We start from the raw sequence: 21108 nt of genomic DNA, 5'->3' as shown, positions 1-21108 counted from the left end.
CTTCCCGTATTCCTCTATTTATTCTAAACCCAAATTGATCTTCCTCTAATAGTTTTTCCGCTACTTTTTCCATCCTAGCTAAGATTTTTGACGCATGGGAAGTTGAGCTAATTGTTCCAAATGTCTCGCATCTATCCGCCCCTGTCTTTTTAGGTATAGTTACTACCACGTTCTGTTCTGTTTATAATCTTCGGGAAATTTCCCCGTCTCGTAAATGTGATTAACTAGCTTAAACATACAATCTCTAACCTCTTGTTCTGCATGTTTTAGAGTATCGCATTTACACCTGGTGCCTTAATATTCTTAGTAAATGTTAGGAAGGCAGTTAGACAGGGATGCACACTGTCACTACACTTCAATCTATACATCGAAGACGCCATCAACATCAGTAAAGAAAGTACAACTGTAGGAATAGATATACAGGGCAAGGAGGAGTTGGAAATAACTTTAAATAAAATGGAAGCGGTATTGACAAAACAGTACTGTATGAAAATAAATAAAAGTAAAACAAAAATTCTGGTATGCAAGGGAATAAAAAGTAGGGAAAGAGAGAATATAAAGATAGGAGACGAAAAATTAGAAGAAGTGATTGGGGTCTCGCGCTGATAATGCCCACGTATGAAGTGGGCGAAATACGTGTCCGCTCAAATAAAATTATTTGTGGTAATTAGGGGTGAGTATTCCTATTAATTTTTAATAGGCTGGATAGATCAGTAGGACACCTTTTCAGGCATGTCTAGTAAGAGGCATATTAGAGGCATAAACAGGAGTTAAGAGTAGAGATAGGCCTAGATTAGATTACTATTCGCAAATAGTTAATGATGTGAGTTGTTCTAGTTTTGGCGAAATGCGCTGATTAGCTGAGGATATGAAAGAGTGGTGGTGTGTGTCTAACCAGTCTTAGGGCTAACGACCTTATGATGATGATATATTTTTGATATGAAGAATAATAGTAGTACCAAATAACATAATATTAAGGTTTACCTTTCAACAATTCTTCTATATTCTCTGCTCCAGACCTTTAAACAATCACCATTTGCTGATGGAACGTGAGAAAGGATATGAACGAATTCTTTATTCTTTTCAGCCTCCAGCAGCACTTCTACCAACCATTGCAATTGACCACCAGGGTCTTTGTACCAATCTTGATATAACAACCACCTTAAATCATGATGGTGAATTTTTCTTTATCAACATATAAAATTTAAAAATGAATACCAATTTTCATTTATACAGAGGTTACTATTAAGACCGATTATTCTCAAATTATTCTTAATCTTGACTGTGTAGTAACCACCTTGTTTTAAGGTATTGAGGACTGTAGAAGGAAACCAACTTTTCAAATTGTTAGCAAAAACTTCGTACAGCCAATTGCTTGATAAATTTGCTTCTTCTATGCTAGTAGGTGCAAACCTGCAAAATTATTATTCATGTAAATTATTCTTCAAACTAATGATCCCAATTAAAAATGCTTGTCATTACACGAGGGCTCTACCGATAGTAATGCGCCGGTATTTATCTTTATCCTTCCTTTGTGGACAGAAATTTCTTATACTGCACACATTTTTGTGTACTTACAGCGTGAGTTGATGTCGAGGTATGATATCTATAGCAGCGGTTCCCAAATGGTATTCTGCTGATGTTTAGCGGAAGGGTCGCAGGGGTTCCGCGAGATACGACTTTTTTCTCCTAATAAAAGTATATAAACTTCTGCGAAAATCTACAGTTCTGTATTTCACCATAACAACGGCTAATTTTTCATGACCGAACCACTATAACTACATAGATGCCAGAAGAGAGGATATGACATTCGGTCTTACTACATTAAGATACAATAAGTTGGATACAATTGTTCATTAGTTAATTCTTGCTTTCTCAGCCATTTTGTTTATTTATCGTCATTATTATATGATCACGCAAAACAAAACTCTTTAAAAAAGCATGTGACGATATGGGAAGTCAGCATTAATCAATTCTACACACGGAAGTGAGATGGCTTTCGAGTGGAAAAATGGGACAACCAATTGTTACCACTGTCAGTCATGTCGAACTAATGTATGACGAGAAATGGATAATGGAATTGGATTATTCGGTCGAAATATTCAATAAACTTAACGTAATCAGCAGGTCCTTACATAGAAGAAGCACTACTACGCATTCAATGAAAGACAAAATATTTTCTGTGACAATGATAAGAAACAAATTTGGTTTCTGGATTAAATGTGCTGAACAAAAAAGTTACCAATGTTTTTCTCTTCTAATTAAATTTCTAAAAGAAAATTAGTTACAAGTAACTTCAAGTGTGGGTAAAACCATAAATGAATATCTAGGGAATCTCAAAAAATCCTTAAAAGAATATTTTGCAAAAAAGTTACGGGACAGTCATTGAGCGCAGAATCCATTCCCAAATCATCAATGTTAACTGTGTCGAAGTATGAGAATATGATCGATATTATCAGTTGATTCAAATTTGAATGACCTTTGGATTGAATTTAAGGATGATCTCCTGCTGCCGTTGAGAATGTTATCACGGTTCCTGTTTCGGTTTGTACGGACAAGCTTTTCAGTACGCTAAAAACAAATTCAAAACTAAAAAAAATACTGAAATAAAAGTTGCATGAAATAATAGTTTTCATATTGTAAACATTTTATTTAGGGGGTGCAGCAACCATTTCATTTTTTTAATGGAACGTCCTGTATATTATCGCATTTTTTAATTTATTTTATATAATTTATTTATAATTAGAAATCGGTGTTTTAAAAGTGTGCCTTCTCTATCATCTGTTTTTGAAATAGTTTCACATTTTTGAAAAGATTTCTAAAAACTCTTCTCACATTCAATACATCTTAGGTATCTCCTCAATCTGTATTTTATTACATCATTAAATTCGGTGTAAAATTCTGCGCCTTTAATTGAATAATGAGATTAACAAGAAGAATGACATGAAATAATAATTATCCGCTTATGTCATTTCAGTAATTATTGTCATTTACTCGTATTTATAAGGTAGGTGTTTGATTACTGCTATTGTATTGATTGGTATGATTTGTTGCAGTATTGTTTAGGGAAAAGTGATGAAAATTATCTTTAATTTATGCATCTTCCCAAGCGTACACATCCAAACGCAAAAATTTAAGGTAGAGATTCAAAAGAACTAAACCTGTGTTCTGTAAATAAAATAGAACAACGTAGAAGCATAATCCATAAGGGAAATCACTATTTGGTTTTGACTAGAACAGTATCCGACAAATTAACCATTATCTGTGAATGTTAGCAAAATTGGTATTTCCATACGCTCCGTAAAAATAAATTCCATTTGTTACAAGTATCTGGTTTAGGAAGTAAATCAAAATGATTTCAACTTTCGTTTATAACACCGCCACTGGCCTCTACGTCTTGATATTATTTGTGTTTTTTACGGATAAAACGTATTTTCAGGAAAATAGATGTCTTTTGAAGCACAACTATTATGACTCCTCCCATCTTCTTTTTATTAAACTATTTGTTTAAGGGTCGTTCATATATTATGTCACGTTGTTTTTGCCACTCTCAGGACCCCTTTCCCTAGTCACACGTCGCATATTCCTGTATATCTCCCAGGTATATCTAAGCAAATGTAATGTTACCCCGAGATCCCCCACCAACTCCAAGAACCCACCTCCTCCTTCGCGGCCCTTATATCTAATGCACAAATTGTCTCTTAATGTATACGGTGGAATTATTGGGATGAAAGTGATCGTGCAACAATTTTTCAGTGACTATTTATTTTACATATATATACCTAATTGAATTTTCGGAAAATAATTTGTATTTATTTGTGAGTAGAACTCAGAAGAACTCGAGAATGGAGATCTACGAAAGAAGAGAGTCACGGAAAGTGATTCATGATTTGGGCTGAGGTCTCCATTAGCGGTAAAGTATACCATCATTTTGTTGAACCTGAAGCTAAGATCAAATTAAACTTCTGTATCATCATTGTTTTAAAGAAAAACTTTCGGCACGATTCTATACAAAAAATATTTCATATTCCACCAAGATGATTCTTCGCCATCACATACGTACTTCAATGATGATCGCTGAGTTCTTGTAAGCCAATTTAAAATTCATTTCGGATGGTTGATGGATTCCTAGAAGATTCAATGCTATTTTGACGGATTATGGTGTATGGAGAGTAATGAAGCGAAAACTTTGGCGGTTCAAAGTCATAGGATACTGCTCGCCATAAAAAAGCTCTTTAGAAAGTTTGGAAAGAATCACCTCAAGAATTCTTTAATAACACACGTGACCAAGACGAATTTATCACAAGTAGATACAATTATAATATATAATAACTTTTGGATTTTAGCTAATGAATAGATGTTTTTCGTCAATAAGACGTTACTGTTAACCACTACGCACCATGGGCCGGGAAATATCAGACATTGTGCTAGAATAATAACTAATTCGTAATCTTTATTAAAATCAAGGATTGTGTTGTTGACATATACAGAAGGCTAATTGCACTTGTCTCTTGTTTAGTACCTCGTTTCCATAAATATTCTTATAAACCTTAGTAGGTAGTACTTACCACAAACCTAATTTTTTAAAACTTTAACAGCAGGTTTTAGGTTTAATTGCAAATTCATTATTCTGCTACAATAAATGAAATTATATTTTTTCCTTAAGAAAATGCACGGCACGAAAATTTTCGGTACAACCTTCGTGTATTATATAAGTGAATATTTCCCATACTTACACATTTACCGGGCTAGGTTCGTGATTTCCAATAATGGGGATAACTGGGACATTAGGAAAACTTTCGTTAAGTTTCAATAAGAGTTGATTAAGATCTCTGCTATTCGATTCTACAGAAGTATTCCATATTTGATGATGTATTGTATCTCCCGTATAGTATATAAGGTCGACATCAGGCTAATTAAAAGAGCTTTTTAATTTCATTAACCAGAAGAGTTTAAAACACAGATTAGATTTACGTCGTGTTCCATATGCTTATGTAGTACTTCCATAGGTTTTGAATTTAAAAATACAGTCTCTTCAAAAATAGCCCGTTTAAGCATATATTTATAAAGAAAAGCAACCCTTGAGGCCCAAGTGACCAAATTATTATTATTATTATGGTGATGAAAAAATCAGTCCAAATTAGAGAAAAACAAAAAATAAGAACACTTCAATTGTAAATTAAACTTTGACTGTCTGATGTAAAAGATAATACTGTGCCTCAGGCCTACCTATGATATCTAGGATGTTACTGTTTAAAAGGTCGATGCATAATATATATATATATGTATACATATTGTAGCATACATTTTATTTGGATGTACAACCATGATAAAATGAATATGTGCTAATCCGAACAAACCTTGATAGTCCGAACAAGTCTGAACAGCGCAGGCGCAGCAACGTGACCTTGGTCGAGAAGCGATCGCTGGAGAAGTGCAAAATATTACATTTTGTCTATTTTATGAAATGATCACGTTAAAAGCTATGAAATGGCGTTAAAACGGAAAAACGGAAAAATATTTACATTATTAATAAAGGAAAAAGTTAATATTATCAAAAGTTTGTCCAGAGCTACGATTACATCTTAAATACGAACAATCCTTTGCAATAATTAGATTATCGAGGCTGTACTGTACATCTAAACAAAATGTATGCTCATAAATAAATATTTCAACCAAAAACATTAATAAGTAGGTACTTACGTGATTTTTAGCAATATTTTCAAAGGTACTTAAGACAGTGACCCAGGGAGTGTCACAGTCTCCATACATTCCATAAATTCCTGCTGCAGTACCTTTCCCATTTTCGGGAAATCCACTTGCATTAACGCAACACACAGGTTTTGTACAATCAGCCAAACTGCCAACAACATATTCGGGTTCGTAGTGTATGTCACTTATATGAATTATTTTGAGTGGTTTAGAAGGTACCTCATTTACCTTTAAGGACGAAAAAATCGAATTGAACGTTTATAAGATTTTTGAAATTTTAAGGAGCTCACCTCGACAGGAACCGATTCTCCCTGAGGAATGTTTATACTCCAATCATAGCCATCAGGTTGTTCGCAACCTGAAGATTGTAAGTATACTGCGCAAAATCTGGCTGCTTCCAGTTTTGGAGTGTTGTCGATGATGTAAAGTAAAGCGTCCTGATAAATAAAAAATGAATAAACCAATGTATTACACATGTATATATATAATATATACGTATATACAGAATTATGAAACTTTAGAACTTTGCAATGCCATTTACATTCTTACGATAGTGTGTCGTCACCGTAAAGGAAAATTCTAACAGTTTATCTAGTATAAGAACATTTAATACAATTACTATTCTCAAATTTATTTTTTTAAAGATTGACTTCCAGATAACAGAAACAACTAAATTGAATATTAATAATATCTATCTATAGCTATACATATACACAAGTAAAACAAAAAAACAATTGAAACTATTTTCCATAAGATTCCTTAAGAATTGGGTTGCGACATCAAAAATTTTTTTTGCATGTTTGGAATCTAGGTACGTATACCTCTTTTCCAATAATTTCTTTTCCTCAAATTATCGTAAAATGTTTGGTCCAAAAACTGGTTGGGCATGCACGTCCACGTCTTCCTATCTTGAATCAATCTTCGCATTTCTTCCAAATTCGAGTAACTTACATCTTCAACTTATTGCTAACAATAATCTAATGCACATCTATCTCTACCTTTCTTCATTACTGCTTCTGCTTGTAATGTGTCTCCAATTAGGCCTTCATGCATGAGAAGGAATCCTACAAGCCTACCTCGCCTATTTCTTATTGACTTCCATAACGCACTCTATTCTTGTAGTTTTTAGAATATCTATATACCTATATAAGATATTTTCAATATTTTCTTATAACACCATCTCTAAAACGCTTTTAACTTTTTCTTTTAGAAGGTGAAGGCTCCACGTTTCACGCACATAAAAAGTCGTGCTTCAAACATTTACCTTTAATAAATAATCGTTATAACGATTATCGATAACCTGAGTTATCAAAACCCTTAAATATCGAAAATCAGAGACTTCTTCTAGTTATTGTCTCCTATTTTTATATTAGTTATATTTTTATATTTTTTACTAATATTCACACCATACTCCAATGCAGTAAAAAAATAATTTATGATACCGCTACAGCGTTTTGCAAACTGCTATTATTTTTAGAAAAAGGCAACTTAAATACTTAAAATAAACATGACGGTAGTAAAATAAGCTTGTTCTATGCAAGGTTGCAAAGGGTAATATCATTACTATTGTTACAGTCCAAAAGATACTCTTGTGAATTGCACAATGATTACTTATTTCTATTAATACAACTTAAAATTGTACGAAAATGACAGTTTATTATCTATTCTAAAATTAATAACCATAATGACTGCGTTTTCGATATTAGGTTACTTTCAAAGCTGATGCATTATCCGACAGTTATTTTCCCTTTATAACACTCTCTCCGTCCCGATTAGACCCAATTGAAGGTATCCTCCTCATAATTCCTTAATCTATTTAAATGGGCCACTTTCATTTTATTTCCGGAACCAAGTTGTGTGTCATGTATATGATGTCATATAACCCAAGAAAGTTCTTCCGTTCGCTAAGGGTTATACAAAGACAAGTCTTCCCCTTGAAAACCACTCTGGTATGCCTTCAAATCATACCTCCCCTTCATCCGATCGCTAGTCAACTTGATTTGGCTTCGCATCAAATCACAATTCTGCTGTAGTAATGTGTAGTGTTCTCAACTGATCCACATAATTTGGTACTTCAATCAGTACATGTATAAATGTTTTGCAAGAGTCTGATTGAATCTTTCAACCATTTCAACTAATTGGGGATGTTGCGAGGTCGTCCTGCTCTTGCTTATCTTTTTAGAAACATCTAAGACTCATAATCGCTTCCCCGGGTGGAATGCAATGATAGTGGTATATCAAAACGACTGGAGTAGTTATCGACAAGAATTTTTCCGACAGTTGTCGCCTTTTAATTAGGGATAGCCGATATATCTGGTCACTTGCTGAAATATTCTTGAGCCACCAGGTGTATCTAGTGACATCCCTTCTGATAAAAAATGGACCGGTCACGTTAATTGCGTTCGTTTCATATGGGGCCCGCAGGTTGTAATCTTCGTACATGGTACTTTAGCAGTGGCACAAACCGTACGTTTCCAATACCATTGTTCGACATCCCTAACCAAAATCCTTGTTTACTCTTAGAGATATTTGTGAGTTTCCTCCAAAATCTGACGACTCTTTTCCGTTGGAAAGCTGAACAATTGTTTCCTTCCCATCATCACCTTTCCATGGTTTCCTCTTTGCGCCCACAAGGCCTTTATACTTTTGCTCCTCTCAGAAATTTGCTCTTATTTTGACTTCACATCTTCTTGCTCATACAGGTTTCATATTGGAGTCATCCTGCTGGGCTTTTCGAAGATTTGCTTACGATCCACTCGTCGTCTTGCAGTCCTTCCGACTATAATAAGACGTCCCGTTCCTCAACTCGACAGTAGTGTTTACAACTTCCACACAGTCTTCCCGAAAGTGCGTCCGCATTGATATTGATACTGTATTGAAATATGAAGATTGGAAAAACTTTGGCGGTTGTTGTAGAACAATGTTCAATAACTAAGAAAGTGCGGCGTGGTCTGTCCTTATTAGAAAGCCCTGTCTGTATGGATACCGATGAAAATGTTCTACGGACTTTACTATGGCAAGCAATTCTTTACTTGCTGAGCAGCGGTTTCGCTCGGTTTTGTACTTTACTATAGTATTCAATGATTTTCTCTATATTGTTATCGGATTTACTCATTAACTGTGTTCGACAATAATAAATTAAAAACTAATCCAACAAATAAATTTTAACTTGAGTTAAAAACATTTTATAGAATTCTGAACATTCCCAATCTTAACTAAATCTTAAATAATAAGTTACGAATCTGCCAATTACATCTAGACAACAACCCAATTAATGACATTATAAAACGATAACTAACATCTCTACTTAAAAAAAAATTTGAGAAAAATCTTTTAAGACTGGTTGGACACGCACCTCCAATTTTTCCTATCCTAAGCTAATCTTCGCATTTCCCTAAAGCTAGAGCAACCCACATCCTTATCCATCTCCGAACAGTAATCTAACTAGGTCTACCTCTACCCCTCCTAACTTCTGTTTCCGCCTCTAATATTTCTTTGACTAGACCTTCATGTCTGAGAAGGTATCCTACCAATCTATATCGCCTATTCCTTATTGACTTCCATAGAGTCCTCTGTTCTCCTATTCTTTCTAATACCTCTTCATTTGTAACCTTCTCTATCCACAGTATCCTCATGATTCGCCTGTAACACCACATTTCAAATGCTTCTAACCTTTTCTTTTCCGCTGCGCCCGTTGTCATGTTTCGCAACCGTGCTCTAAAACATACACCTTTAACAACCTTTTTCGAATTTCTATGTTAACCGTTCGCGAGCATTTTGTTGCGATCCGACCCTGCGCTATCCTCTGCTTTATATCCCTACTACTCCTTCCGTCCTGATTCTTCTTCTAATTTTTGGTGCCTATCTATATATTCGGTCTTTTCTTACTTTTTCTTCCAGTGCAGTATTTTTGTTTTACTTTTATTTATTTTCATATAGTATTGTTTTGTCAATAACACAACGTTTTTATTTAAATCTATCACTAACTCCTCCTTGCTAAATGCTGGTACTGCTATATCATCTGCAAATCTAAACATACTAATCTTTTGTCCCTGTATATCTATCCCTACTATCTCTTGTACCGTCTTTAATGATGTTTATCGCGTCTTCGATGTATAAATTAAAAAGTGGTGGTGACAGTGTGCATCCCTGTTTGACTCCCTACCTAATATTTAGTCTAGATGAGGAGTGGTCAACCCAAATGATCTTCCGGGCCACTTTGGAAATGAATCATAACTCTATGGGTCACGTATAAGATTATATATCTCCATATCATATTTAAATACACTACAAATATTTTTTTAAAGTCATAATTTTGACAATTAATTTTTGAATATATTTGGATGCACAAATAATATATTTTTATAATACATTGACCATTATAAAATAAATATATTTTGTAAAACTGTAATGAATCTTGCGAACCTGAAAAATGTCCAAAACGGGCCACATGCGGCCTGCGGACTGCAGGTTAACCACACCTGTTGTAGATAGATATTTGTGGATAACCTTTTTGCATATGAAAGGACAACGATTTATAACTTAAAGAATTTTCAACTTTCATAAATATAATGTAATCAGATATATCTACAATTTACCTCAGGTATAGAAATGATAATACCTACTCTAAATAGACCCTTCAAAAAATTATCTTTGCAAGTGTACACAGGAACTCTACTTACGTATATTGATAGTTTAATTCTTAGTCACTCAAAACAATCTGAAATGATAAAACTAAGCACTTTACATTCCTTAATACACACCGTTTTTTAACCTTATCTCAGCTAAAGATAATTACCACAAAGAACTACAAATTATAAAACTAGCGGTAAACAATGGGTACGGTTCGAAACTCATTGAATATTGAATATTCAACCATTGCGTGATTTATATTGGACATAGAGGACGCAGCCTCAGTAATGTTTCAGACTGTGTAAATCTTTTTACATTCTAACCTAAAAGGTAATCGTTTAAATTATCCCGAAATTATCATTAAAGCCGTCTCGTGGGTAAATACCGAATATATAATAAAAACTTCAAATACCATGACTATTCACAATCCAAAAAATGGTGTGAAAATCTTACCAAGGGTTTTTATTTTTTAATTTTATATTTTATAAAATGTTTCACATAGTGCCCTGAGAAGAATTCAGTTGAATTATTTATGTTGAAAAAGTAAAAATCAGTTATTTAGGTTGTTAACAATTAAAGTGATGATTTGATGATTGAGCGGCGTATCTGGTCGAATTCCAAGCCTGCTAACTGCTTATTCTGGTGATAAGGTTTTAATTATCCCATCCGCATCGAGGGGGTTTCGCTAACTTTCCAGATAGAACTGGTATCGGTAGCTTTGCCCCCCCCCATGCCCTAATTGAGTGTACCTTCCGCAAGGTAAAAGACACATCAAAATAAACCAGCCACAACCCCAGACAGTCTTTAGTCTTTAGATTATTTTTCTTGGTTATAAAATCGTTATTGTTAAAATCAAATTAATATCTACTACTTACTACGTTTAAGTTTATAGCCCCATTACAGACATCGTCATCTACTCCAGCAACTTTGCATACATATTTTGCAACTTTCACAAAAGTGCGTTTTCTAACACCAATTCTTCTCAGTTGTATAAAACCTGCAGCCCCCGCTTTACATAGACTACAAGTACTGGAACTACTTCTCGGTATGAGTTCGCTGTTCAAAACTCTAAATTGTGATTTTGACTTCTGATAAGCATACTCGTTCAAATAGTATTTGAAAGTTGCTTTGGATAACGGATCTAGAAAAAATATTACAACGAAAGTTAAAAGGAAAACAACACTATCTCATTGTAATTATGGAAACTGACGCAAATAATAAAATAGTTTAGAAGTTGCGTAATATAAATATCTGAGTATATTTTCACTGTAACTGAAAATTTTTATTTAATATAGATGAATGGAGAAATCGTGTGTAATACCGTTTTATCGTAGGTACGTTTGTATGTTTGTCAATTTCTTAGTTAGAGCTATGGAAAACTAAGAGTAATTGGATAGTAATCAGGTATTAGATATTAACTGTATTGTTATAGCTGCACCCGCCTTTCTATAATTATTTAAATAAAAACAAGCCCACAGAAGGACTATTAGGTTTCAGATAGCTGTTAATTGTAAACACTTTTTTCCTGCCTGGACCTGGACACTGCTGCACCTTTAAATAATTGTTGAAGACCGAAAAAATAGCGATAGATTTAACGTTTTAAAGGTTAGCGCTGATTTTATAAAACAGTTTAAAAGATATTAGCTTATTACTAAATAAACACGTTTTAGATCTTGATACTGTAATGTTCGTGGGTTTTAACAAATTAAATTTTAAGAAGAAAACTATTTATTTACACTAATTACTATTAAACTTAAAAACACTATTAAATTATTACTAAACTTCGGTAATTATTCTATTTATTCACACTACTGTTCTATTTATTTCACTTCTATCACTGTCAATTTATCTCTTGATTCACTTCTGCAACGGTCAATTTATTTCTTCGGCGATCGTCTCTTCCTTTTTATACTCCCTTGCCTCCTTTCGGGAACATTCTCCAGCCGTCCAGAGAAGTCTCGTTTTCTTTGAACGGTTTAATTGCTTTCCCGGAACGCAGGTACGACACACACGTTTATAGATATGGCGCACATGAAGAAAAGCGCCCGCGGCTAGTCGGCGAATCGATAAGCCGCTCACACACACGTATGCCCGATCGCATACAATCACGCTCGTGGTCGCTACAATACGATACATGGGTTTTACTGTTTAATGTGTGTGTCTGTGTATCTGTGCGATCGTAGCTCCTAAACGAATGAACCGATTTTGATTTAATTTTTTTTGTTTGAAAGGTTGACTTGATCCAAAGTATTTTTAGCTATGATCCATATCGAGGGTTTTTTAAATTTTTAATGTAATATTATTGTTTTGTAGGTAGCTGTACGAAATCGGTGAAATTGAGATAGCGGATGCTGAAAGACATTCTGGAATTAGTTGATGACTAAGAAGTCTAATAAAGTGATGAAAATTAATAAAAGAGCGACATTCTAGAATGCTGTGATTTAAACGGGATTTTAAATCAAATGAGTTCCAGTTCAAATTAAACAAATGCAAAGAAGTGGACCTATTTAAATTCCCAAATTTGGTATTTATTCTGACTTTCTGACAGGCATATTCTAACCTTAAAAGTTTGATGTTTAGAATATTTTTTGAACTAGGTTATGGTAAGCGGATGACTATAATTAAAATGTAACTATTATAAGTGCTACATAAACAGTCGATATTAATTTTGGAGTATGTGGCGTAATCCGCTACAAGATAATATAAAATAGTTAAATTATTTGAATAAACACGTTCTTACACACGTTAAGAACAATGCGAACAACAGAGATAAAATACCCGCTCCGAGCAGCGACCTCACCCTCATGTACGAAGTATACATTTCAATGCAGTCACCTAAAATTCTACATAAAACTATCAGAAACCTAACACTGATGGCGCCATCATCGCATGAATATTGTTAAGTTAATGGTTATTTTAGAACATAGGTATAGAATGGACTGAGTAATATCGTCATGATTGATCACTCTCTAGAAGGAATGAAATATATACCTGTCTCTTTTCCTCTTTCTTTACCTCATTCATTCGCTGATGCAAGATCGTAACATAAACTAATCAAAATTCTAGAAAAAGACAACTGGTGTTCGCACGACTGGTTTGTCTCTTTCACGCGTTTTGTCTGTATTTACTGTATAGCGTAATAGAGAATGCGCAGTCCATTCTTTATGTCTATGTTCCGAAAGTTTTGTGTGAAATTTTGAGTAACAATATCTCGATTAGTTCAGTTCCATAAAATTACATTTGGTTTTCTTGTTTGAAAGCATAATATGTAAAGCAATAGGTTTAAAAATCTGCCAAAATGAGTTTCAAGTTAGATGCCTTCATGATTATGCATTGCAAGCTGCAAGGAGCTAAATCATGTTTTATGTGTAAATACAACATGCACCCCAGATTAAGATTGCCTAATATTTTAATTGACATTTTTTGCATCATATTCCTGCAAAAAAAAAACTTACATTGTATTAATAAAAATTAAAAATAGAGTGTACTTGAAATATTTTCCTAATAGACAGCGACTGTCGGATTATCGTTGTAACAGCGAAGAATAAAAAAAAGTGTGCGGACAAGATTAAAAATGCTGGAAACACCTATTATACATAATATACATAGACTCTCATAATAAGTATAAATAAAATTGAAGAGTCTGATTGCAATATCAAAATACAAACAGGTCAATATGAAACGACTTCACAAACAATTAAATGAAATAACAAATGACGTAGTCTAATAACATAAAAATGCGAATATGGCTGGGTTATCTGTTTTTATTTACAATATAATTTGTTATTTATAATAAAAATTGGATGAATATGGTATAACCAATTTTGCAAACCATTGCTCGTTGTTTCTTCTGCGGTGTTTGTTCCTGACAATATTTGTTATTTCTCAAGGTGGTGCTTCACCAAACTAGGTTAGCCTGACGTATTTTTGCTGGCGGCCGTGAAACCGTTTTCACTTAAACTGGGTTGTACCCAAAACCTATGTAATCCACTAATTTTAACGTTGGTTATCAGTTACAGGCCCAATAACAAAAGCTAACTAACCAAGTCAGTCTGATGGTATACTCAAATTCATTTTCCCGTCAAAGCCGCTATAAAACTGCGGTAAGCCGGATCTCGCCTGCGGAGATGTTTGGTGAAGTCCTGCCTTCACACTACTTCAAATTACATTTAATTTAATATAATTTCTGAAGAAGTTCGTTTTATTTTTGAATGTTATTATATGTGGAGCATCTACTCCTATAAATACAAAGCAGTTACAGTTTGGCGTTCTTTGAAGATAATAAAAATTAGATTAGATGAAGTTCTTGAGTGGCGTTTTTTTTAAATAATCAAGTGTTTTATCTTACTATTGCTAATAGGATACCGGTAGAACTTTTCAAAGATATCTAATTATCTCATTTATCTACTATCTGTAGTTTATTGTAATTATCATAATTGAATTGTTTTTTTTATATATTTTTGCTACAGTTTTGTATATATGGTTAAAAATAGGTTTATTGAATTCGAAACTACAATAAAAAAGAACAAAAGCAGGTAGGCATTTTAATATGAAAAACGCCTGAAAGATATTCAATTAATATATGTACAATGCTTTTAAGTGAATATGACGTGCGTAAACAATTTCGTAACAGTTGCGAAACGTGTTTCGCTAATTTCAAATATTTTTTAGATTTTGTTAGCTTGGAGACGTCGTGTCGTCTTAAACGTAATTACACTCACCCACTTCTGCACTGGTCACAGGTATGTGAGTGGAAATAAATCCAAACCAAAGGAACACAGCGCACCACAGCAACGACATGTTGGACTGAATTGCTCAATATACAATTGTTTTTTCAAGTAAACCCTATTTATCAATATCATCTACCCACACTTAAAAGATAAAATTCATTCATTTGTTATTAACTTCAATTTACCGTTTTAATTCGCACGACTTTTGTTTATCGGTTGCAGATAATTTTTAGTTAAGTAGAAGAATACCTACATCAAACGGGTATTTACATAAATATATAATTTATACAGTAGTTATTAAAAAATTATTCGCTTATCTGTTCAAAGATATTGCTGTAAAAACGCTCTACAAGTTGGTTTATCTCAGTTTCTTAGTTAATGTAAATTTAGCAGTATAAAGGTAATCAGGTCTCATTAATAATTAAATAACTACGCCTAATAAACAATAAAAATCAAACAATTAATGTTACATTAAAGCTGCGTGATTAGTGCGTAAGGTGAATTTTCGTCCATATAAGTAATTAAAAAAATTTTCTACACCTTTGACTACAGCCAGCATCTCTCGTCTAGTGACACAGTAGTTTCTTTCGGCTTTTGATAAGGTCTTGCTAAAATAGCCGATTACCTTCTCTTGGCCATCTTGTAACTGCGAAAGAACGGCTCTCATTCGCACATTGCTGGCCTCAGTGTCCAAAATGAACATTCCATTGGGCCGAGGATATACCAGTACGGGAGCTGTGATTAAAGCCTGCTTCAAAGTCTCAAATGCCGTTTGACAATCCGAATCCCAATGAAATTTGCGGTCACTTTCGGTTAAACGTGTCAAAGGTTTGGCGATATTGGCGAATCCGTAAACATAGCGACGATAATAAGTGCACAATCCCAAAAAGCTTCTTATGTCGTGCACATTTTCAGGCACTGGCCATTCCTTCACCGCCTTTATCTTTTCTGGATCCACGGCCACGCCCTTCTCTGATACAACATGTCCCATGTAAGAAACTTATTCGCGGAAAAAGTGGCACTTTTTCGGACTGAGTTTCAAATTGGTCTCACGTAACCGCTGGAATACCGCTTGCAAATTCTGCAGGTGTTCATTAAAGGTGCTTCCAATCACTATGATGTCATCCCAAGTATACCAAGCAGGTCTTTCCAATTTGATCACTCAAGATTTTCTCCATCAACCTTTTGAACGTCGCCGGGGCATTACATAAACCAAAAGGCATAACTGCAAACTGCCAAAGGCCCGTGCCGACCGAGAATGCGGTCTTTTCCTTGTCGACAGCATCTAAAGCAGCTAGCCAGTCTCCGCTCTTCAAGTCGAGTGTGGAAAACATTTTCGAGCCAGAAAGCATACCCAAGGTGTCATCAATCCGTGGTAGTGGATAACTGTCTTTCTTAGTTTACGTTGTTGAGCTGTCGGTAATCCACACAAAAACGGGTTGTTCCATTCTTCTTTACCAATACTACCGGTGATGTCCAGGGACTTGAGGATGGCTCAATTATGCCGGTCTCCTGCATTTCATGGATTATTCGCTCTGCTTCTTCCTTTTCGGCCAGAGGCAATCGTCTAGGTCTTTGACGAATAGGCTGCGCATTATCGGTATTGATCTTGTGTTTTACGATATTGGTCCTTCCCCTATAATTCTTATCGGTCTCAAAGACGTCGGCATTTTGACAAAGTAGATGTTGCACTTTGAATTTCTGTTCATTGGTTAGATTCCTACAGTATCTGTCAATCACTCTACTTATTTCAACAGGTACTGTTTCAGAATTTACCTGCTGTTGACGTCGAGTACTTGGGGAAGGAGTACTTTTTATACGCTGCCTCCTCATATGACCTAGTTCGCCGCAATTCCAACATCTTAGCTTTCGAGTTTCTTTATCGAACTTAGAAATTATTCGGCATACGGTTTCTTCTAGAGATTTTGACGAATCCGTTTCTTCACGCAGTAGCCGAACCCTTCCCTGTTTGTTATGGGCCCGTTTAACACTTTCGTACTCCAGTGCTCGAGACAATGCATCCGCTAGCGTCTTAGGTCGGTCAAGGTGTATTCGTTGTTGAGTGTCACTGTCCCGAAGTCCATCAGTAAATGCCTCCACTGCCAACCTTTCCATCACTTCTTCTGGAGTCGGCCAGTCGAGACAGTCTCGCAATATCGGCCTCAAATTCTTGTAGGGATTTCGATAGGTTTCTGCTGACGGGTTTTCAGTTGGATGGATGTACCGCTGTTAAATGAGACTTGCCGTAGCGCAACTCCAACTTTTTTACTAACTGTTCAACGGTCAACGCAGTGGCTTTTTCTCCAGGCGCCCAGTTATTCGCCTTAGCAGCTGCCTCAAATTGTTTGTGGTATGTGGTCCTTCCGTCAATCGTTGGTGGTTTTACTCGTGTTCTAGACTCTATACCGCTCGCTTGGCTGATTTGGCTGGCTTCGTTGAGTGTACTAGATGCACCAACATCCCCTTCGATTGGTTTTGTCTTTCCATTAAAAATCAATTCTTCCAGCACTTTTATCTTCCCTTCTGTTTCTTGCATATTCTTATTAAATTTTTCTTCCCATTTATTCTCCAAACTTCTACTGTTTTCTTCCAATTTTTCTTCTAATTTATTTTCCAAACTTTTACTGTTTTCTTCTAATTCACGTTTCAAACTTTTACTATTTTCTTCCAATTCACGTTTCAAACTTTTACTATTTTCTTCCCATTCACGTTTCAAACTTTTACTATTTTCTTCCAATTCACGTTTCAAACTTTTACTATTTTCTTTTAATTTGCTTTCCAAACTTTTCATCATTTGCGACAATTCGTCTTCGAAAAGAAACGTTTCAGGATCATGACCATCCTTTTTCAACACCTCGGCGAGCCGCCACTGAAGTTCGGCTTTGTTACCGCTTGTCGCTTTATCCCGTTCTTCCAATTCTCTTCTTAACTTAGCTACTTTTAATTCGTACAAATTCTTTGCCATTGTAATGTCTTTTACTTAACCCCACACCTGACACCAGTTGTAATGTTCGTGGGTTTAACAAATTAACTTTTAACGACAAAAACTATCTATTTTCACTAATTATTATTAAAGGACTTAAAAACACTATTAAATTACTTAAGTGATGAATTACTCTATTTATTTACAGTACTGTTACTATATCACTATTCACTGAGCTGTCAATTTATTTCTACTCTTTCTTGGCGATCGTCTCTTCCTTTAAATACTCCCCTGCTTCCTTTCTCGAACCTTCTCGAGCCGTCCGGAAAAGTTTCCTTTTCTTTGAACTGTTTAATTGCTTTCCCGGAACGCAGGTACGACACACATATTTACAAATACGGCGCACCTGAAGCAAGGCGCCCGCGGTTAGTCGGCGAATATATAAGCCGCTCAGACACACGTATGCCCGATCGCTTACAAGCACACTCGTGCTCGCTACAATATGTTAGGCATGCCGTAGCGAACCAAAGTTAACTGTTCACCACTGTTCAAGCAAATGATGCAGGGGTCGACCTACCTTAAAAGTCTAAAGAAATTGCTACACTAGAAAAAGCGGTTCCTCAATTTATTCATAATATTTTAAGCAAATGTAAGTAATTGCTTCTATTTTTTAAGAAATAGCTTTCCTTAGAAGTAATTCTTGAACTTTTGAATTGCTTCAGTTTTTATTCATTGGATATCAAGCATTTACTTTGATTTTACAAGAAAAATCAATTGCTAAATTTTTATTCATTAGGTTAGTTGAAATAAAATCATGTATACAGATAAATAATTATTCCCACAAATATACTAAGGGAACTAAGCATATCAGACAAGTTTACGAATCTTATTTAGGTACAAATAAGACGAACGAGTTATCGACCGTCTCATTCTATTCAATTTATTCTAATGAAATATCTTTCGTTAGTAAGAACAAGACAAACGATATAACTCTGGTGTAAGAATTATTTGTTGAAGAATTCGTTATCATGTTTCGACTATACTATATAAGAGATGCGATGCACCCACTCTAGATGTTATACCAGTAACATCGGACATTTTTTTAAGGATCAATCTGGTAACTGAATAATGGCAGCGGGTATTCCGCAAACTGTTCTACTTTCTCCGTTGTTTGTGATTAGTAGATTGATGGGTGGTAGTTTGTTTAATTCTGTTTTTAGTGATGGGTCGAAGAACTTGTGGTATCGTTTCTTCAGTTTTTTTCTTTTGTTTGATCATTTCACGTATGTAGTTCGGCATATTCTGTTAATTAATTTTTCGGATGTAGCGATTTCCACAGATCCGACGGGTCTTGAATCTTGACAAAACTCTTATACAAACTAGAGTAGGTAGATCGGCTTGCGGGTTTCGATGATTTAGGGAACCGGACCATAGGTTCAACCATAATGGGAGGAATCTTAAAGATAAACCAGACTAAGACAAGTTTCTGAAAGAGGGCAACAGCTCTTTCAGTACTCAGGGTGGCAGAGATCACGAAGATCGGTATGGCACTCTGATGCACAATACTGCGATGCGGAAGGCAACAGTAAACCACCACATTATGATCCCCAGTAAAGCGTATCACACAGATTAAATGTCATCAATAAGTGCAATAGGGGTAGGTGCAATATTTCACGAGTCGAAGCGTGGAATGTTAGGACAATGAGGCAAGTAGCGAAATTGGGAAATTTAAAACTTTAGATGAATAGATTAGAATTAGATATAGCAGGCATTAGTGAAGTCCGTTCGCCCGAAGCTGGGGACTTCTGGAGAGACCTTAGAATAATACATACAGGATCGGTGGAAGTTAATTCGGAGGTTGGAACTGTAATGCGTAGGAAAGCAGGACGAGGTGTAGAAAATTATTTACAAAAAAGGGGTAGGAAAATTATGCTTAAATTAAACTCCAAGCAGGTAAAAACGGTATTATTGCAGATCTATATGCCTACATCATCTTACAGTGATGAAGACGTAGAAGCGATTTATGAAGTTATTGAAGACGTGTTAAGTTTAGTGAAAGGGCAGGAGACTTCAACGCAATAGTAGGTAAAGGTAAAGACGGTGTAATAGTAGTAGTGAAGACCAACCTTAAATTGAAAATTCTGAAAACGAGGGAAGGTAGGAGACGTCTTGACAAAGAAAAGCTAAAATGTAACGAAACGTGTGATAGGCTAGCTACAAATACAGAGGAAATACTAAAGGCGGTTGGAGAAACGAATGACAGGGACATAGATTCAGAACGGAACTGCATTAAAATGTGCCTAAAATCAGCAGCTACAGATATACTAGGTCTTAAACAAAACGAAAGTAGAAAACCCTGGATAACAAATGAGATTGTAAGATTAATAGAAGAAAGGCGGAAATACAAAAACAGGACAGACGAAGAAGGGCAAAAAAGATCTAAGGCTATAAAGTGGGAAACAATTGGGTAGGGCACCTAAGGAACAGTGGTGATAGGATGTGTAAAGAAGTAGAAGATAAGTTTGAAGTAGGTATAACCGATGAGGCATATAATAGAATTAAAAGGAATTTTAGGAGCAAAAGACTAGTATGCTTAGATTTGCAGATGATATAGCAATATTAGCATGTAGCAAGGAGCACCTAGAGATAGTTGTCAATAAAATGGAAGCGGTACTGATAAAACAGTACAGCATAAAAATATATAAAAGTAAAACAAAAATACTGGTATGCAAGGAAAGAAAAAATATAGAAAGAGCAAATATAAAGATAAGAGAAGGAGCAGTAGTAGTTTATTAAGCAGAGGATAGCGCAAAGTCGTTTCGCCTTTAATAAGAGGAAGTCACTTCTGTGCTCGAGAATGGTTAATTTACAAATTTGAAAAAGGTTGTTAAAAGTGTATGTTTGGAGCGCGGCGCTGTACGTGTGCGAAACATGGACGGTGGGCGCGACGGAAAAGAAAATGTTAGAAGCGTTTGAAATGTGGTGTTACAGGCGAATGATAAGGATGCCGTGGATAGAGAAGATTAGGAATGAAGAGATATTAGAAAGAATAGGAGAATAGGGGACTCCATGGAAGTCAATAAGAAATAGGCGAGATAGGTTATTAGGACA

At 35.2% G+C, this 21108-nt stretch overlaps 1 protein-coding gene across 1 annotated transcript; it reads right to left on the bottom strand.

Annotated features, from left to right (window-relative positions):
* Positions 1–964: 964 nt before the first annotated feature.
* Positions 965–15175, bottom strand: LOC112905411 (sphingomyelin phosphodiesterase-like). Its single transcript, XM_025977778.1, has 7 exons — positions 15066–15175; positions 11220–11485; positions 6003–6149; positions 5704–5940; positions 4737–4912; positions 1219–1413; positions 965–1161 (listed from the first exon to the last, which is right to left on the bottom strand). The coding sequence occupies exons 1-7, from the start codon at positions 15142–15144 to the stop codon at positions 981–983; spliced, it is 1281 nt and encodes a 426-aa protein (XP_025833563.1). The 5' UTR covers positions 15145–15175; the 3' UTR covers positions 965–980.
* Positions 15176–21108: the final 5933 nt, after the last annotated feature.

Source organism: Agrilus planipennis, unplaced genomic scaffold (assembly GCF_000699045.2).
Source record: "Agrilus planipennis isolate EAB-ADULT unplaced genomic scaffold, Apla_2.0 scaffold87, whole genome shotgun sequence".
NCBI lineage: Eukaryota > Metazoa > Arthropoda > Insecta > Coleoptera > Buprestidae > Agrilus > Agrilus planipennis.
This window is presented reverse-complemented; position numbering and strand designations above follow the sequence as displayed.